The sequence below is a fragment of the Calonectris borealis genome, chromosome 2, assembly GCF_964195595.1.
Source record: "Calonectris borealis chromosome 2, bCalBor7.hap1.2, whole genome shotgun sequence".
Classification (NCBI taxonomy): domain Eukaryota; kingdom Metazoa; phylum Chordata; class Aves; order Procellariiformes; family Procellariidae; genus Calonectris; species Calonectris borealis.
The window spans coordinates 95,084,046-95,100,736 of NC_134313.1; the positions used below are offsets into that span (position 1 = coordinate 95,084,046).

Below are 16,691 nucleotides of genomic sequence, written 5' to 3' on the forward strand. Positions count from 1 at the left end.
ACAAGAGGGGAAAGAAATAAAAGTGCTCCCATCTCTGTGCTAAGCCCCTGCACGTGATCAGTCTGCAAACTCTGTCGTAACCCTCAGCTTGACAGCCTTCGCCTGACAACTCGGGGCGAGAAAAGCCGATGCCAAGGACGGTGAAGCACTCCTCTAAGTCACCGTGACCAGCAAGGCTGTTTGCTCAATCATTTCACAGCTGGATGGCAGCAAGGTTTCCGGGAGCAAACAGTGTCTATCAAGCACAGGGAGAAACCTCAGTAAATCTAAACAAAGCTAAAGGAAACTGTCTCCTGGCCACAATCACAATACATCCCTCACTTGATCGCTGCTTGCCACCTTCTGCGTGCAGGAGCAGATATCCGATCCAAGGTCGTACAAGCTCATGTGGCCCACCCCGGCCAGCAAGGAGGCCACTTTGTTCACAGAGACTCTTGCACCATATGAGGGAAATACATTGTGCCTAACGGGAGTGCTGGGGAAAGGATTGGAGCTTTGCAGCCAATACCCCCCACCTTCCTCCAGCCAAGTCCCAAGATCTGCCCAGAGAAAAGGCTGCTCAGCAGCATGCAGCCCCAAGCAGGTGCACTTTCTGGGTTGGATCCAACGAAAAGTAACACCTGCTTTTGTTCTTGCTGAATATATCAGCTCTCAGGAGAGCAAAAGCTATTCGGGAGCTCTTAGGTTACAACTTCAAAACCTGCTACAGCCTGCTCAGGACTAAGCCCTTTCTGCAATGCACCCCAAGTCTGGGGGACAGAGCAAATACTGCCAGCAGATAAGGACGTGAGCATGGCACCTTGCAAATTACGGTTCTCTGAGGCTCCCTGGCAACTCTTGCACAGTGGGTGAGGCTGAGCCACTGACCCCGCAGGGAGTCGTGACTGCTCAGCAGAACAGACCTTGGAAAAGCTGGGCAAGGACAGGTCCGTTAAATCAAATACAGAAGGGTAAATTTTGTTCCCCTGTAACCTGTCACTGCATTGCTATTACAGTACTTCAGGCTGGGATAAGGTGCCCGGGGCAGTATTTTCTAAGGTGCCTAAGTCCCCTTATCAGAAGGGACTTTGGCATCTCAGGTCTTTCTGGAAGATATCGAACAGGGAATGTTGCTTCTGAGAAGGAGACTTTCTGAGAAAGCCTTGCCCATATCTAAAAATAAACCTTAGGGGACGTCTGCACCCTCTCTTGACATGCAGAAGCGAGTCAGAGTATGTGGAGGGGATGCTACACCAAGAGACTGCATATAAACAAACAGGCCTGTCTACAAGCGGGGTCCCAAAGCACTGTGTAGAAGTGGGCTTTCCCCCTGCACCCCTCTTCAGCAGCAGCTCTGCTCCGGGTGCTTTGGCCCCGGCCTTTGGGATCTACCCGCTGCCGGGGGAGCGCTTCCTGCATGATGCAGGCTCATCTGTAAACCATACCTGAGTCTGGAAGTTGACTGTATTTTCCGATCACTGGATCCAAGACCACAGAAGTTAGAGTAAGATAAAAATAAGAGAGACAGGGAGAGAAAACAAGAACACACTGTTGTTACATACTTATTTATCCAAAGGAAAAGAAAAAAAAATGGTAAATCCCACAGGCCACCCTAGCACCCCCCAATTCTCCTTTCCCGTGCCACAACTGGCACATCTTTCCATGGCCACCAGATAGGACATGTCGTTTCCAGGCCCCTTTCAGCTGGAGGGCAGCATGCTAATGAGACAGTGATAAGAAACACAGCAGTAAAGCATTTTTAAGAGCCCCAGAATTACCACTGGCATTAACACAAAGGCCTCTTTGTTGCTAATGAGGAGGGAGAAGAGAAACTGCGCTTGTGCTGCAGCCCCAAGGGAATGGCCAACAGAGGCTTTAGTTAGAGAGCAAAACTCTGGGCATCAGCATCATCACACCGGTGGGAGACCTATTCCTCCCCAAAAACCTGAGCTGGTGGTCCATGTGTCATGTTAGCCACCAGCTGCCGTGTGTCCTAACCGCAGAGGAGCACACAGCAGTACTGGGCAGCAAGGGGAAGGGCAGCGGCAGGAGCTGGGCACAGCTCTGCTGGTGATCTCCCACCAGGCTCCTGCGACGTCCCACCCTGTCCCGACGTGACACCCTGAGGTCCGGAGGAAAGGCCAAAGACAGCAAGCCTCAAGGTCTGCCGCAGGTTTGCTACTGATAGAGAATACCCCTCTCCCTCTCTCACCCTCCTCCTCAAATTCTGATTTCATTTGCTAATTACACCCAAATTATGCTAAGCTAAAACATGCAGGAGGCTGTAACAGATTTCATAATCAGCAGGGTCACTGCTTCACTCCAAACACTGTCTAGCTCTTCTGAGGAAGAAGGGGGCATGGTCTAGGGGGGTGGACATGAGCTGCTCTGAAGTTCAAGGCTGCCTTTCCCTCCTCTTCCCACAAAGAAAGGGGCAAGGGCGGAACGGGGAAGGCCGACGGGTGCATGGCATTGAGAGAAGTCTAGGTGCCAACGTAGCAGATCGCACCTAGAGCCCATGGCTGCTCTTAGTTTTAGCAACTTTGCTCACAAAACCACCTAAACCCATTATGGAAAAGGTTGTAATGATTCCTACAGGTGTTCCTCCCCACCTCCCTCACCCCTTTTTTGTTGTTGAAAAACTGCAACCAGATTTTCATGGCTCTGGAGCAGACTAATGGCTCTGGCACACTTTCTCTCCACTAAGGAATTGCATGTTTATTACCTCAACAGCCTCAACAAACATCTGACATCCTTAAAAAAAATAATTAGACAAATCTAGTGTAGAGAGACCCTGATGGACACCACCCCAAGAACGTGGAGTTTCAACAGGTCGCACACACGCATAGTGTGCATCTGGATGTGAAGGGTCACAGTCTGTCAATGGGCTGGGGATGAGGTGGAGCCAGGAGGCTTCTCCCACTCTCAGCTGGGACTGCTGGACATGGTAAACGTGTGCTCAAAGGGAATGTAAACACCTGTGCCAAGCTGGGAGCAAACACACACAATTTCGGAGTTTCCTCCATTTCATGAAAGAAGTTCCCTGTTTCCCTCCTACGCTCCCACAAATAGCGTGTTCGCTGAAGGTTAACTTAGTAAACGCTTTCAGGAAACACAGTCTGTAAATATGGACAATTCTTGCTGGTTTGGGGCTGCCTTCAGCATACGGGAATGTGAAATCTTTCCATCCTGAATGCAAAAAACTCTTTCTCATTAAAGCCCTTTATTATTTCTAAACTTAGAAACGAAAAACAGCAACGACCAGTGTTCTGGTGTTCGTCTCATATCTAGTTTGTCCAAAGCATGTCAACCTTCTTCTAACTTCCTTGGGGTGAGGTTTCATGGGACAGGGGTTTAATGGTTGGCAACTGTGAGAGAGGCAAAGCACATCCTGCTTTCCCTCTGCTTCAACATCTACCTCTCTTATCCATCAAGTTCAACTGCCTCAACCAACAGAAAATTAAGGCAAGAAAATAAAATTAAAAAAGGAAAGGGAATATTTCTGTAGCAGTTTTAATAGCTGAAGCAGCTCAAAAGGGCCAGAGAAAGGTCACCGCCTGCAAAGGAGAAGGTGGGACACTCTTGCTTTTGGCAGGAACAACCCATTTGAAAAGCTGTGTCACCTCACAAAATCATGTGTATACGTTCATATGGACTATACATACACATCATGTTAAAAGTAGGGTCTTTTAGCTGCATATTTCCATGCTACCTGTATATTACTTGCACGTAGCAAGATGCTCAGAGCAGGCAGAGGATATACACCTACTGCTTTAAATTCTGATGGTTTAGAGGCCATTTGAGAAGCAGACTCAAACGGGAAAGTTTTCCCTTCCAAATCCCTACCCAGCTCTTTCCCCAGAGGCTCTTTCACTGAAATAAAATTAAAAGTGTTTTTTGTTTGTTTGTTTATTTTTAAGTGACAGGCCTAGAAGCAGCACCAATGCTCAACGAGCTTCACCGCGGGGACTCATCCAGAACACAATGCCTTTTGTTAATGAACCTAAGACAACAAGTGTTTGGGGAATCCTTCAAATTCAGCTTTTTAAACTAAGCAGGTGTACGGCATGTCAAACCTGAGAAAGGCAAAGGAAATGCCAATATTTCCTGGTCCTTTATTTGCATGTCAAACTCGTGTGGTCCTGAAAAGCTCTCGTCTGCAACTTACAGTTGAGAAGGCCCAGCTGCAGAAGCGACGCCAGGGCTGTAAGGATCATGAAAAGCAGGAGTCCTCCTCGCCTCCCCAGAAACCCGACCACCGGGCACATGGCCAGGCAGGATGCCAGCGCAATCCCAGCCATGGTGTAGTAGTCCGCATAAAAGTTGTGGGTAATTGCCATCTTCGCTTCATGCCCCATCATGCTTTTTGCAAAACAGTGATGTATGCCGTAACCAGTCAGCCTAGGAAACAGGAGAGGGCAAGAGGAGATCATTGCTGAGAAGGCAGCCATGCACTGCAACGTAATTCAATCTAGGAACACGTTAATGCAGGAAGAATTTCTTCCGCTGCAGGAATACAACACCTAGTGCAAAAAGACTCATCTCGGACTTCTAGGTGCTACTGTAAAAATAAGCAATGATCAAAAGAAGCAAAAGAAAAACCTCTATTCAACCAGATATTTGCAATCTACTGGCTTTATTCATATAGCTGTTGCTTGTGGTACGATTGGGGTATGAGCAACTTTACAAGGACTCCTAATGCGTGATTGGTTTTCCCAGTGTATTCGAGAACTCCCCTATCTTGAGAAGGACATCTCGCTGTTCCCAGCGCATCCGCTGACAGCCACAGAGCCAGCTACGAAGCAACCTGTGTGCTTGGACAGCAAAACACCGTGCAATACAGATGTGTCTTCCAGGAAGACCCGCCTGCCTGTGGCATTTGGTCATACTAAAGATTGCATCTCACTTCCCAAGCTAACCTGTTACAACTGAAAACCCCTTAGAAATGAGTATTTGAAGTCACACGTGCTGCAATGATTATTACAATTTTGAAACAATAAGCCCTAATTCAATCTACACATTTACAGCACCCTTCATAGCAATGTGTCTCCCCTTCTTTTAAAAGTTTCTCCGTGATGCCAGTGATCAACATCTTGCCACTCCATTTCACTCCTCTTTCTCCTGTCCCCCCCCGCTCCCCGAGAAAAGAAGAAAAAGAAGAAGAAAAAAGGAAAAAAGGAAAAAAGGAAAGAGAAAAGAGGAAAGAAAGAGGAAAGAGGAAAGAGGAAAGAGGAAAGAGGAAAGAGGAAAGAAGAGGAAAGAGGAAAGAAGAGGAAAGAGGAAAGAAGAGGAAAGAGGAAAGAGGAAAGAGGAAAGAGGAGGAAAGAGGAAAGAGGAAAAAGCAGGGGGCTGGAGGTACAGAATTCATATGAGAAGCCCCAGTATCACGCTGACGTGGTGCAAAACTGACCAGACAAACCTCATGTCACAAATTAATTGTGCCTGACAGAGCGGCAGGCACGGATCCAGGTCTCCAAAAAGTGAATGGCAGGTACATTACACTGATACACCTCTACTCTCCTGAAGGTCAGGAATTGGAAGCTCTGTCAGTGTAAACTGGATATTAATATAAGCATAGAAACAGCTGGGGGAATACGCAATTGCTGAGTGCATGACAGCCCAGGGCCTGGGGAATTTCTCTTGTGATCTTGTGAATCAATGCTGTAGTTCAAAAATACACCCCCAATACCAAACACCTTCCTCCTGATAAAAACCTAGCACAAGTACTTGCTGCTACACAAGAATGTCATTTGCTTTGGACATCTAAATTATAATTGACTCCTCCCATGTGAGAAATATTAATCAGCAAAACAATATTAATAAGAGGGCAGAGTTCACCAGTGTGTATCTTCTCTCTTTCTCTTCTGTGCATGCAAACACACTTGCTGAAGTTGTTATTTAGGCCATGACCTATAAACTAAATTAATGTATCATTTGGACTTTGCTTTCCAGCCTGCTTCCCCAGGAATTACTCTATCATCTTAACTTGCCAGGCAGCTCAGAAGAGTTGCTTTTAAATCTAAATACATTTATCTCCCTTGATGTCTTATCATTCCCTGCAAAAGGTTCCTTCTCCATGTTCCAAACTACTAAAATTTAGCACAGCCCCATCTAATAGGAATAACAGAATTAAAATTAAATAGTTTTTTTTCCCACCCCCTAAAAACAAACATGAAAGCTATTTCCTCAAACACACATCTGCTTCACGCTCTACTTGGACGGCAAACAGCCTCCGTGTGCTATTGCCAGAAGTTATTCTTTGGGCTGCCTAGTTTTGGTTTAGGGAATTTCCAAATGCACGTAATTAAAAAGGGTGAGGGAGAAGAGGAGAATTCCTCACATAAACATTTTTCACAAATACAGTAAACACTGGCTATTAAATCCACCAGCTCAGCCTAAGAGGAAAACACTGTTTCAGAACAGAGAGAGTCACCCACTGGTAGGTGGGAGAGAGACACAAAAACCATAAAACCAGAGTTGGTTCTGCAATCCTGGTAATGCTGGAGACCGACCCCTGAAGTCCGTGTGCCTCTGGGTGACTATCTGCCCAGCACAGGGGCTGTCCTCTCTGTCCATGAGCCTGTTAACAGGAGTGAAGGCTGCAGAGTACGGCCCTGAAGTGATGAAGAAAAAGCCGCAAGAAAGCTACGTACTTCTAAACAGAGCAGAGCATGGAGGATTTCCAGTCTTCTCCCACCTCCCATTTGAAAAAAATCACAAAAGGAATTCAAATGGGCATTTTATAAGATTGAAAAATTAGAAAATCCACTGCTGCTGCCCTCCCAGAAGTTGCGTTTGGTTAGAGGTTAAATTTGCAGCCCATCTTTTTCCTCTTTACAAGGTGCTCAGTTCTGGACAGAAGGTCTCAGAGCCTGTAACCTGCAAAACCCTCAGGCAGATGCCTGGTTTTGCCACGTAAGCATGCCCAAGCCGAAGCCTTAGGACGCAGGCATCACATTGCTCTGTGTGAGACTGCACATTCTCCCTGCATGCCCCGTACATGATATGAAGCACTTTGTAATCTGCTTTTGAAGACCTGTCAAGGACAGCTGTTACACAACAGCAGGCTTGTATTTACTGGCAAGCAACATCTTCCTCTGCAACACAGCTATATCAGATGTAAACAACGGGAACTTGCGCTCCTATGGCATTAATGATTTCAAAAACCCCACCCAGGATGCCAGCAGCAGATGTCTGCATGCGTGAGCATGTACCAGCACGTGGCCGTGCGAGACCACTGGTGACAGCAATGCAGCGCGACACCTGAGAAGACATGTGGTGCTGCTGCCTGAAACAGCCAGTGAGTTCCTCCACGTTTGCCATAAAAAATAATTCCCTGCAACAGCTGGTGTTTTTCCAGGATCTTTATCAGAGACAGTAGTGAAGGGTCCCACACCAGGAAACAGAGGATCTCTTCTATCATTTCCCATTATTGCTTCCAATTCACCAACCACAGAACTATTCAAACAGAAAGAGATTGGACTTACGAGTTCACACACAATACTACGATGTTTTTCCACAGGTTCCTTGTTCCCACCACTTTAACAATGCAGACTTTCTTCGGTCTCCTGCTGATCTCCTTTTCCAGCTCTGAAACAAGCCAAATAAAAATTATTCTTTCACTGAGGAGAATGAGAAGGAGAAGCTTCGCTTGTGAACTACTGATATTCTGAGGGATGTTCTGGAGAGCAGGACACTATCGACTACACTAACAGGAGCTATAAAAATGCTGAACAACCTGCCTAAAGTCCACCTGGGGTTCCTCCTTTTCTTCCAGGCTTCCCTTAACCTTCTTGGGGCTGAAGAACTGCCCAAGAACTCCTTCACACCCCAAACCTTCTCCCAGTTTAAAACGTGTATGTAAAATGGGGGCAGTACAAAGCTTGATCCCAGCAAGCATGATATAAAATTTTCTGAAGAACTTCAGGATTCCGTTAATTTTTAACCCCCCCCACAGGCAGGACTGTGCTTGTGCAGTTACAAGACCTGCTGCCTTTCTGCAATGCACGTCTGAAAAGCCATGGAAAGGACTGGAGCTCAAACTTGTTTTTCGTGGGAATCTTTTGAGGTTTCAGAAAGAAGTGGTTAGGACACTATGTCAGCTCATCCTCTTCCCCCCTCTCCATTTCAAATATTTAAAATTGTTCTGATGGATGTCCTAAACAGAAGACGTTTCCTTAAAGAAAAATCCTTAGGCATCATCAGCTGTGTTTGTGTTTCAGAACTAAAGCCTCACCATGTCCTTAAAGTGCTGGGCAGCTGCAAGCTAACTTTTTTTTGCAATGCTATAGTAACATACAAGCCTCACAAATATTGCATCTGATATTCTTGTTAGCACGGGATGGTAATGAAGGGGACTGCTTACTTCCCAAATATCATTAGGTTAGAGCTTGAACACCTACCTAAGCATGCCAACAAAACTACTGTTTCCAAGCTACTGGATCAGTGAGACAGCTGCAAGGGCATAAAGTCCGGTAAAAACAGAAGAAGCTGTAGCTATAAAGAAGCATCACAAAACCGATGCACTCCAAGAGTATGGACTAGGAGTGGTTTTTAGGGCAAAGGCTTGTACTGCTGCTTTCTAGACTGACTGCATTTGAAGGCGGCAGCGTGGCCCTGTTCTGGACCGCGCATCCGTTCCCTTCGTGCATATGCAATTAGCCTGGGTGTCCTCAGACGTCCGCACTGGCCTGCCCCGACCTCTGCCTTACTCCACTGAATAGCAATCTCTTTAAGAGATGCAAGACAGGGAAAAGTAAAAGCAAGCCGTGGGGGAAAAAAGTGAGATAAATCACCCCAATTTACAAACAAAACAAAAGACACATTTGTCTGCTGTTATTTGAAAATTGTATCATAAAAATAATAAATCAAAGAAACACTATTTATATGCAAATAGTTGAGCTATTCACTGCTCACAGGTCAATCCTGGTCTTCTATCTACCGTAACTCCAGGGAATACTTCCAAGAAAAGCAGCAAAGGGTATTTTACATTAATGATTGTACTTAAGCAGAAAATTCCTGTACCACTTTCCTTATTACTTGATAATATCCATTTCTCCCCAGAATCTACACAGCATGAAGCTCACAAAAGCATAAAAACAGAGGTGGAGCAAAAGAGGAAATTGCTCAAATTAGTATTCGTACTACAGGAGCACTCAGCAGGCTCAGCAAAGGATCAGGGCTATATTAAAAAAAAAAAAGCAATAAAAAAAGATGGCACCTAATCTTAAAGCACGAGGTCAAAATGATTTCTGTAGCAAGATTCTGGAAAGGAGTAAATATAACAAATAAAATTTATTATAAATAAATTGGGAATAAAATAATTCAGAACAACTGACGCAGTTAGATAAAACATAGTTATAAAACCTGTAATTGAGCCCAAGCCAAACCTTCTACAGCGGAAAAGTCAAAACAAGCACTAGAAGCAGCACAAGGTTGCGAAAAGCTTTTGATGACTGTTTACTATTTCAGCTGAAGAGCAACAATGAAAAACACCACCCAAATAACACACATTGCACAGATTTCATGTGGACATAAGGATTCACTCTCAAACTGTCTAAGAATGACCAGATCTGGCCTGTCAAAGTAAAACATCTCCTCTGTCAGCAGAAGACAGTCCCTGATGCCATATTCTTTGGATTTTCTTAACTTGGGTTTTTTTGTTTCTCAAAGTAATTTTGACATTTTTCTTTGGGAAGAGAAAGTAGATTTGATTGTCAAGATGTGCTTTACTGAGCCACAACTTAATAAAATTAAGAGAAGCAACACTTAACTTGGTTACACTTCTTTGCCGAGCGAAACATTATTTTGCCCTCCACTCCTGCTTTGTTCATATATTAGGGGTTGCTACAATCCATATGTTCTTTATTTATGTATTATCACGCATCCTTCTCTTGTGCACTCAGGCCCCCTTTTGACCCTTCTTATAAATCAGTCCTTCCAAACTAATTCCCAGTACTGTTTTTCACTGAACAGCTGTTCTACCCTCACGTAATGAACAGCCCGTGGGTTACGTGAGCTGACAAACACATTCCTCTGCTTCAGCTGCAGCGAGGACCCCACATGAGAGGGATTTCACCCCGTCTCTACCCTGCCTCTACCCTGCCTCACGTCTCCCTTCAGCAGATTCTTGCTTCTGCCCTGATAACCATGGGGGTTATACTCCATGGATACATAGCATCACTATATGAAAATGTCCCCAAAGAGATTCCAGATACAGTTGCATTACAAGGATTAAAGAAAAAACAGGAAAAAAGAAAAAAAAAAAAAACAGAAAAAAAAGAAGAAAACAGAAACAAAAGAGGAAAAAAAGAAAGAAAAAAAAAAAAGAAAAAAAAGAAACTGGCCTCAAACTTTACACCAAAGAATGCAAACAGCACCTGACTTTTTACTGAAAGCCTTCTGGCTCTACCAGCTATTTACTCCTCCATCCCTCTATGATGTGTTAAAACTCCAAATCTAAGTCACCTTCTTCAGATGAATGACTCTCCCCAAATCTCCAACACCATCCACCTTTCTGACGACTTTCTCCATCCTTTATTTCTACATATACCAGACAGATATTCTCCAAAAAAAACCACCTGCCACCCCAAAATCAATCATTTACAATAATTAAAATATCATTCAGCTAGCAACAAATAAGCTATATGACTTGCAAAAAAATCATCACCTAGTGGTGGTGATGGCTTGGCTCTCATTTAAGTGGCCCGCTGTTTTTGGAGGTAGCCTGCTTTGCATGAAAGGACCTGCTCTGACTGACTGTGATGGGCATCAGGAGAGCAGCAGCTCTTAGGCTGTCTGGACTTCATAGGTCAACGTTAAGATCTTAAAAGAGAAGTCAAGCCAATGCCTATTAAAACCCCATGGAAGCAAAACTATTGCGCTCTCAGTTACTGGAATAACACCAGGAAAACTACCCCCACCCCCAACCTATTCTTTGATTTCACATTGAAGTCACCAGTTCAGAAGGAATTTGCATTAAATGTTTCAGTTGTGACTGATTTACCAGAAGGGCGAGTGTGGAAAATAAAAAATATTTTTCTCCATTTACTCAGAGGCCCATTATGAGTTTTCCCATACTCCGGAGCCCACACACACTCTAGGCCTCCTATTCAGGGACTCGGCAGGAAAACTGTCAACAAGCTAACTCTTTATATCTCAGTGGAAATTAAAACTATTCATTGGGAGACTTTAAAAGTCTCATGGGGAGGGGAACCCTACCAACTTCCAGCTCCCAACGCTGCTGAATTCTCGTGGGATCCTCTGCGTTTCAGGAGCACGGCTTTCAAAATCAGAAAGTATCTTTAAAGCCTTCAAACGAAGCCACCCACCTCTGCACCACTTGGCAAAGACAAAATAGACAAAGCTCAAATCAAGCTGCCGAAAAAGGATGTCCAAAATGACAAGTGTCCTGTGGTGATGGACTTCTGCTGGATTTTTCTGGCTGCTAAACGATACTGTCAGTAGCTCTTTGAACATGAAAAGAGCTATGGAAGGCCAGCACAGAGGCTCAATCAATCCCCGGAGCATGACAGCTCTGCAGCAGGAGGTAGATCGGTCCAAAATGCAGAGCTGAAGCAACCTACTCACAGCCACACTGAATTACTGCTACACAGGGTTATTTATACCTTACAGGATTTCTGTCTCCATGAACTCCCTTTGTGCTCATTTATTTATTTTTTTTTTAATCATGGAGGACTAGCAGCCTGATACATTGCATTTTTGAAAAACCTAATAGTAAAGGAATATTGAAGGCTATCAAGTCACATACAGAAATTATGAGGTGGATAAGGAGCTGATTGATGGGCAGACAGCAATAAGGGGTAGAAAAATGGAAATCATAAGCGGATGGCAGGAGGTTAGTGGCGGGGTGACTCATCTTATTCTCAAAAAAAAAGAAATCTAGTTTAATAACCTCACTAGGGAGCTTGGCACAAACATTAGGAATGTGCCAAGGAAGTCTGCTGGTGACAAAGTGAGGCACTGCCAGCAGTACAGCACAGAAATGGGACATCAGAGGGAACTGGGTAAGCTTGAGACTGTGTGTGGCAAAAGCAAGTAAAAAAAATGCAAAATACACGGTAAGACACTCAGGGACTAATGGGAAATGCTTCTGCTGGAAGATAACACTGTATTGGACTTGGTTATATACTACTTGATCACAAGTGACTATAAGGTACCAGTCTGTTGTGTCCATGAGGTATTTGCAGTTCAGAAAATGAAATACTGGTGCTCTTTTACAATTCTGGTCATCAAAATTTAAGAAACTAAAGCCTTGGCAAGCCTATTTATAAAAGGAGAGGAGACAGAGGAGAACTTCAGCTCAGCAAAGGAATGGGGCTGCTGTCCGCTCACACAGCGTGGGAAAGAGAAAAAGAGATTTAAGATAAAGATAGTCACAGACAGGGGCAAATGGGAAAGGAAAAAAGATGAAGAACCTGGACAGCTATAGTGTATTTGAACTGAATGCTAAAATGTACACTACTACAAGAGCAATTTGGATTATGGAATGGCCTTCCAGCAAAAGCACGGGGCATAAATACTAACAGCATTTAAAATGAAGCTCATTTCTTGAGAGCAACTGTGTAACTCGATGACTATAATAGCAAAGGACTGATTGCAATAATTTGTTTCAATCCCGTATTTCTAATTACATTCAAAAAAAGATAGGAAAAGCCAGACATAAGGTTGCCATTGGAATCTTCAATTGCTCATATGCATTATGATACAGCACTTAATTAGATGATCACACATTAGTTTTTCCCCCAAAATGGTCACTGCAGTCAGCAAATGGGCAGCTATTAATGATGTCTCTAGCTTTCCCATTCAACATGGGCCCCTCAGCCTTATTATCCAAACCTCCCAGTGAATACAAAATCATAGGTTTCCTCAGAGACATTCCTACAGTGCTGTCAGAGTATTCATTACTTCAAAAATACCAATAAAATTATCTCCACCACCTTCTTGTAAGAGTAAGGACAAAGATTATTCCTGTTTTGCAGGCAGGGAGATAAAATACAGAGGAATTGTGTCCAGAATGAGAAAAATCATGCAGCAATACCCCTTGTAGGTGCCGATATAAATGCTCCAGCTTTCTGCAAATCCAGCCCCAGAATTACATGCTAGAGACAGACACTGAAGAAACTGGGATTAGTGACAGCACTGGAAGAGCCTGATTCCAGGGAAATTTCCATCATTGTACAAGGACATCCCTGGCAGACACAGGGCATGAGTACAGCTCTTCAGGAGGCATTCAGCTTCATTTCCCCAAGACTGTCCTCTTTCCTTCTGCAACCCTCTGCCTCATTCACTACACACCTTCCAAATTCTGCAACAAATGAGGAACAGACAACAGCTTCATTCCCACAGCATCGTCCATCCTATGCACTGATTCGTCCATCCTATGCCCTGTGGAAAAAATAGGTCGTAATCATGTTATTAAAGGCTGTCTTATCATGCCTTCATGCCAGGAGGCCAAGCAAGGGTTGCCCTTGCATTTCCCAGAGTGTGACTTGTCAACATTTACATTCCTCTAACATTACCAACATTAAAAAAAAAAAAAAAACCAAACATAACACAAAGAATACCTCAAATGTCATTGTATGGAGCCGCATTTGGGCCATCAGGAGGTTTCAGATATCTAGACATGCATTGCTGCTATCTACTGCCGGAGCTATGGAGGAAACCTCAGCAGGCAGAGCAGGTGAGTTGGGCAGTACGGAGGGGTGAGACACACATTTTAGGAGCGGATTTCACAAGAGAAGAATGCTGAGACTGAATTCTTGGGCTCAACAGCTTATTCTGGAGGGAGGGGGCAGCAAATGATGGCAGCCTCTTTGGTCTCCATGGTCTATCTCTCCTCTCCTCTTCCTCTACAGTCACTAATTCCCCCCAGTCCCTTGTTGCCTTTGCCCCTCTAAGTCCCCTCCAACTATCTTTATTCTTTGCTCTCACAACTCTTTTCATTCTCCCATTTCCTCTCTTCTCTGTCCACGGGTCCCTCTTACTGCTCTCCGCCTCAGCTTGGTTCCCGAGGTCTCCTCTCCTAACGCCTCACATCTGCATCCAGACTCACCCGTCCTCTCCCCTCTCGGCGCACGTGGGCCGGGGGAGCACTGGCAGGGCCAGGGCTTGCTGCCAGCCCTCCGCACGTGGATCCCTGCCCTGTAAAGCCGGCTCCTCCGGCAGGAAAGGTAGCACTGCGGACAAGGAGCCAGTGTGCCAGCCGGGCACAGAGCAGCTGCGACAGGCTGGAGCGCGGCCAGCGAGAGTCTGCAGAGGACTCAACTGGTGAGAACGAGTCATTCAAGCTTCAATAGAGGCTGACACCCCCTGCCCTTTTTTTTTTTTTTTAATTTTCTAGCATATTTGGCTTTTCCCAGTGGCATCAAAAGGCACATCCTCAGTAGAGCAGTCCCTTTTTCCCCTGTCCCCTCCAAACCCTGCTGCTGTCAGAGGTCACTACCGCCCTCGCCAGGGATGCAGTCAGGGCGCGCATGGGCTCTCCTCTTCCATTCCCGTAGACATAGCCAGCAGAAGAGGACTCACACTAATCAGTTTTATTCTTGTTACTCGCTATTTATCACATACTGCATGTCCTGAAAGAGTTGCACAAACTCCATCAGTTGCTGCTCTTGGACAACAGGAAACCACCAGGAGAAACCCAGCCTCTCTTGAAAGCTGATTTAACATACAAGAGGGCAACAGAAATCACTCGCTGGTTTTGTGAGATGGAAATCTCTGTGGCTGACACACAGTCCTTTGTAAGACTTAAAGGCTGCCTTCAAGTAGCACCTTGAACTGTTTTAACTACATTTCCCACATTTACCTGACTACACCCTGGAACTTGCATGGGATATTTAAGTTTGGCACCATTAAACAACCAAGAAACAGGATCTGGTAAAGGAACACATCTGGCAGGCTTGTACGTAGTAGCATCACACGGAGTTACCTGTATTATGGGGCCAGGGAACTTGCTTTCTTTCTCTGGCTAATACGCCTGGCTCTTCGTCTACCACAAGCTTTAAAACAGTAGTGTAGTTGTGGGTGTGATGGTCTAAGGATATGAGTAAAGCTTTGTGGGGAGAGTTAATCTCTTCTATTAGGGAAAGAGACTGACTTTCAGACATAAGGCTTTTTCACCCTTCCCTCTGCTATTTACCCAATGAAAAAAAAAGCACGTAAGTACATAGATCCAAGCCTCACGCTCAGGAAAAAAAAGTATATATAGCAACGTAAAACTAGCTGATGAATAAAAGAAAAGTCATGGCAGGGTGTTGCTCAGTAGCAAGAAAGGTGAAAGATAATTTTTTTTTTCTTCGTTAAAACGAAAGCCCCTGAAAACCACAGCTTTTCCTAACTGCAATCCACACACATACACACACAGTACTTGTCACCACTGTACCCCCTTCTTCGTCTCCACAACGTGTCCTGCACGCTACAGTCTTTGTGTCTATTCGGACGCTTGATCTTTGCTGGCCACTTTTGTAATTACATCAATATTATTTCTCCAAGCTTAGAAAGGAACCTTGGAAAGGAACAGCTATAACCTGCCTACCCACAGGAGCACTTCGGTTTTCATCTAGAGATGAGCAAAAAGGGGGTTTTGTTATTCAGCCTGGTCAAGCAGTTATTTTTCCATGAAGGAACATCTTAAGTGGTTCCCACCACAGGGGAAGAGAAGGAGAACCGCACAAGGGTGCGTTTCCATGGAAGCATCAATTCTGACACTCGGGTAACTGCTGATAGGGCTTCTGAAGTGGTGCATTTCCCAGCGCGCGCAAGCACGCCGGCAGGGCTAGGTGCTGCTGCAGCGGAGATCAGCTTGCAGCAGTCGATCTCTTCCAGTCAACAGACCCTTTGACCCACATGAATTAAAAATATGCATCCTACCAAAATAACAAAAGCCATCTAATGTACGACATGCCTTTAAAAGTTGTAAGGACAGTTGGCGCATTGGGATTTCCAATTCCCCTAAACACTCTTTTCTCCTGTTCTTTAAACAGCTTTCCATGCTTTCTTAGCATTTATTTCACTCAGGTCAAAACGACTGTCCTGCAGCTGCACTGAAATGCATGTTTGTTTCTTGTTCCACAGGGGAACAGGGAAGAGATGGGAAAGTTTTTGGAGAAACTGGCAGTGAAAAACCTGTACTAAATTAATATTATCAAAATATTTCATTTGCTCATGATTGAAGCTGACTTTTTTGGATAATGTTTTGAAATATTTGTCAGCAAACCTCACCAAGTCTGTTTTACAAATGACATTTCAATATGCAGTTGGATAAAAATAATTCCCTTAATGCAAAAATGAATTTAAACTTTTATTTCCAAAAGAGGGCAAAGTGTTGAGCCAACTGGTGAAATTTTGAGACTCAAAACAGTAGGGATGTTTTAACCAGGTCTAGTTAACACACCTAGATTTCTTAAGCATTAAAGAAGAAAATACGACCACATAAAACTAAAAATCTCTTTATGAAGGCAAATTGTTCCTGCCAAAAATCACAAGATGTACCAATCACTCAAAAATAAAGCCACTTAAAGGTGCTGAGGAAGCGGCTCTCCTTGTGTTTTGCAACCAACATCATCACTACGTTACACCCCTGGGGCAGGCTACTGAAGATAAAGGCAATGTTAATTTACAGCACTCTGGACTCCTATCAACATCCCTTGTGTTGCTTTCCTTTGTTTACCATGCAAGCGCACTCCTGTACT

General features: G+C 44.5%; 1 protein-coding gene across 2 annotated transcripts in view; it reads right to left on the reverse strand.

Moving 5' to 3' along the window:
• SLC22A23 (solute carrier family 22 member 23) overlaps window positions 1-16,691 on the reverse strand; it is a 111,999-nt gene that overhangs the window by 7,540 nt on the left and 87,768 nt on the right. Inside the window, exons 6-9 of one of the 2 annotated variants that reach the window (XM_075142592.1) lie at window positions 13,297-13,386; window positions 7,467-7,569; window positions 4,148-4,380; window positions 1,425-1,457 (exon numbers count right to left, since the gene is read on the reverse strand). In XM_075142592.1, coding sequence (XP_074998693.1) covers window positions 1,425-1,457; window positions 4,148-4,380; window positions 7,467-7,569; window positions 13,297-13,386 — 459 coding nt within the window. The remainder of the gene's footprint in view (window positions 1-1,424; window positions 1,458-4,147; window positions 4,381-7,466; window positions 7,570-13,296; window positions 13,387-16,691) is intronic. The other variant, XM_075142593.1, reaches the window with a different exon arrangement.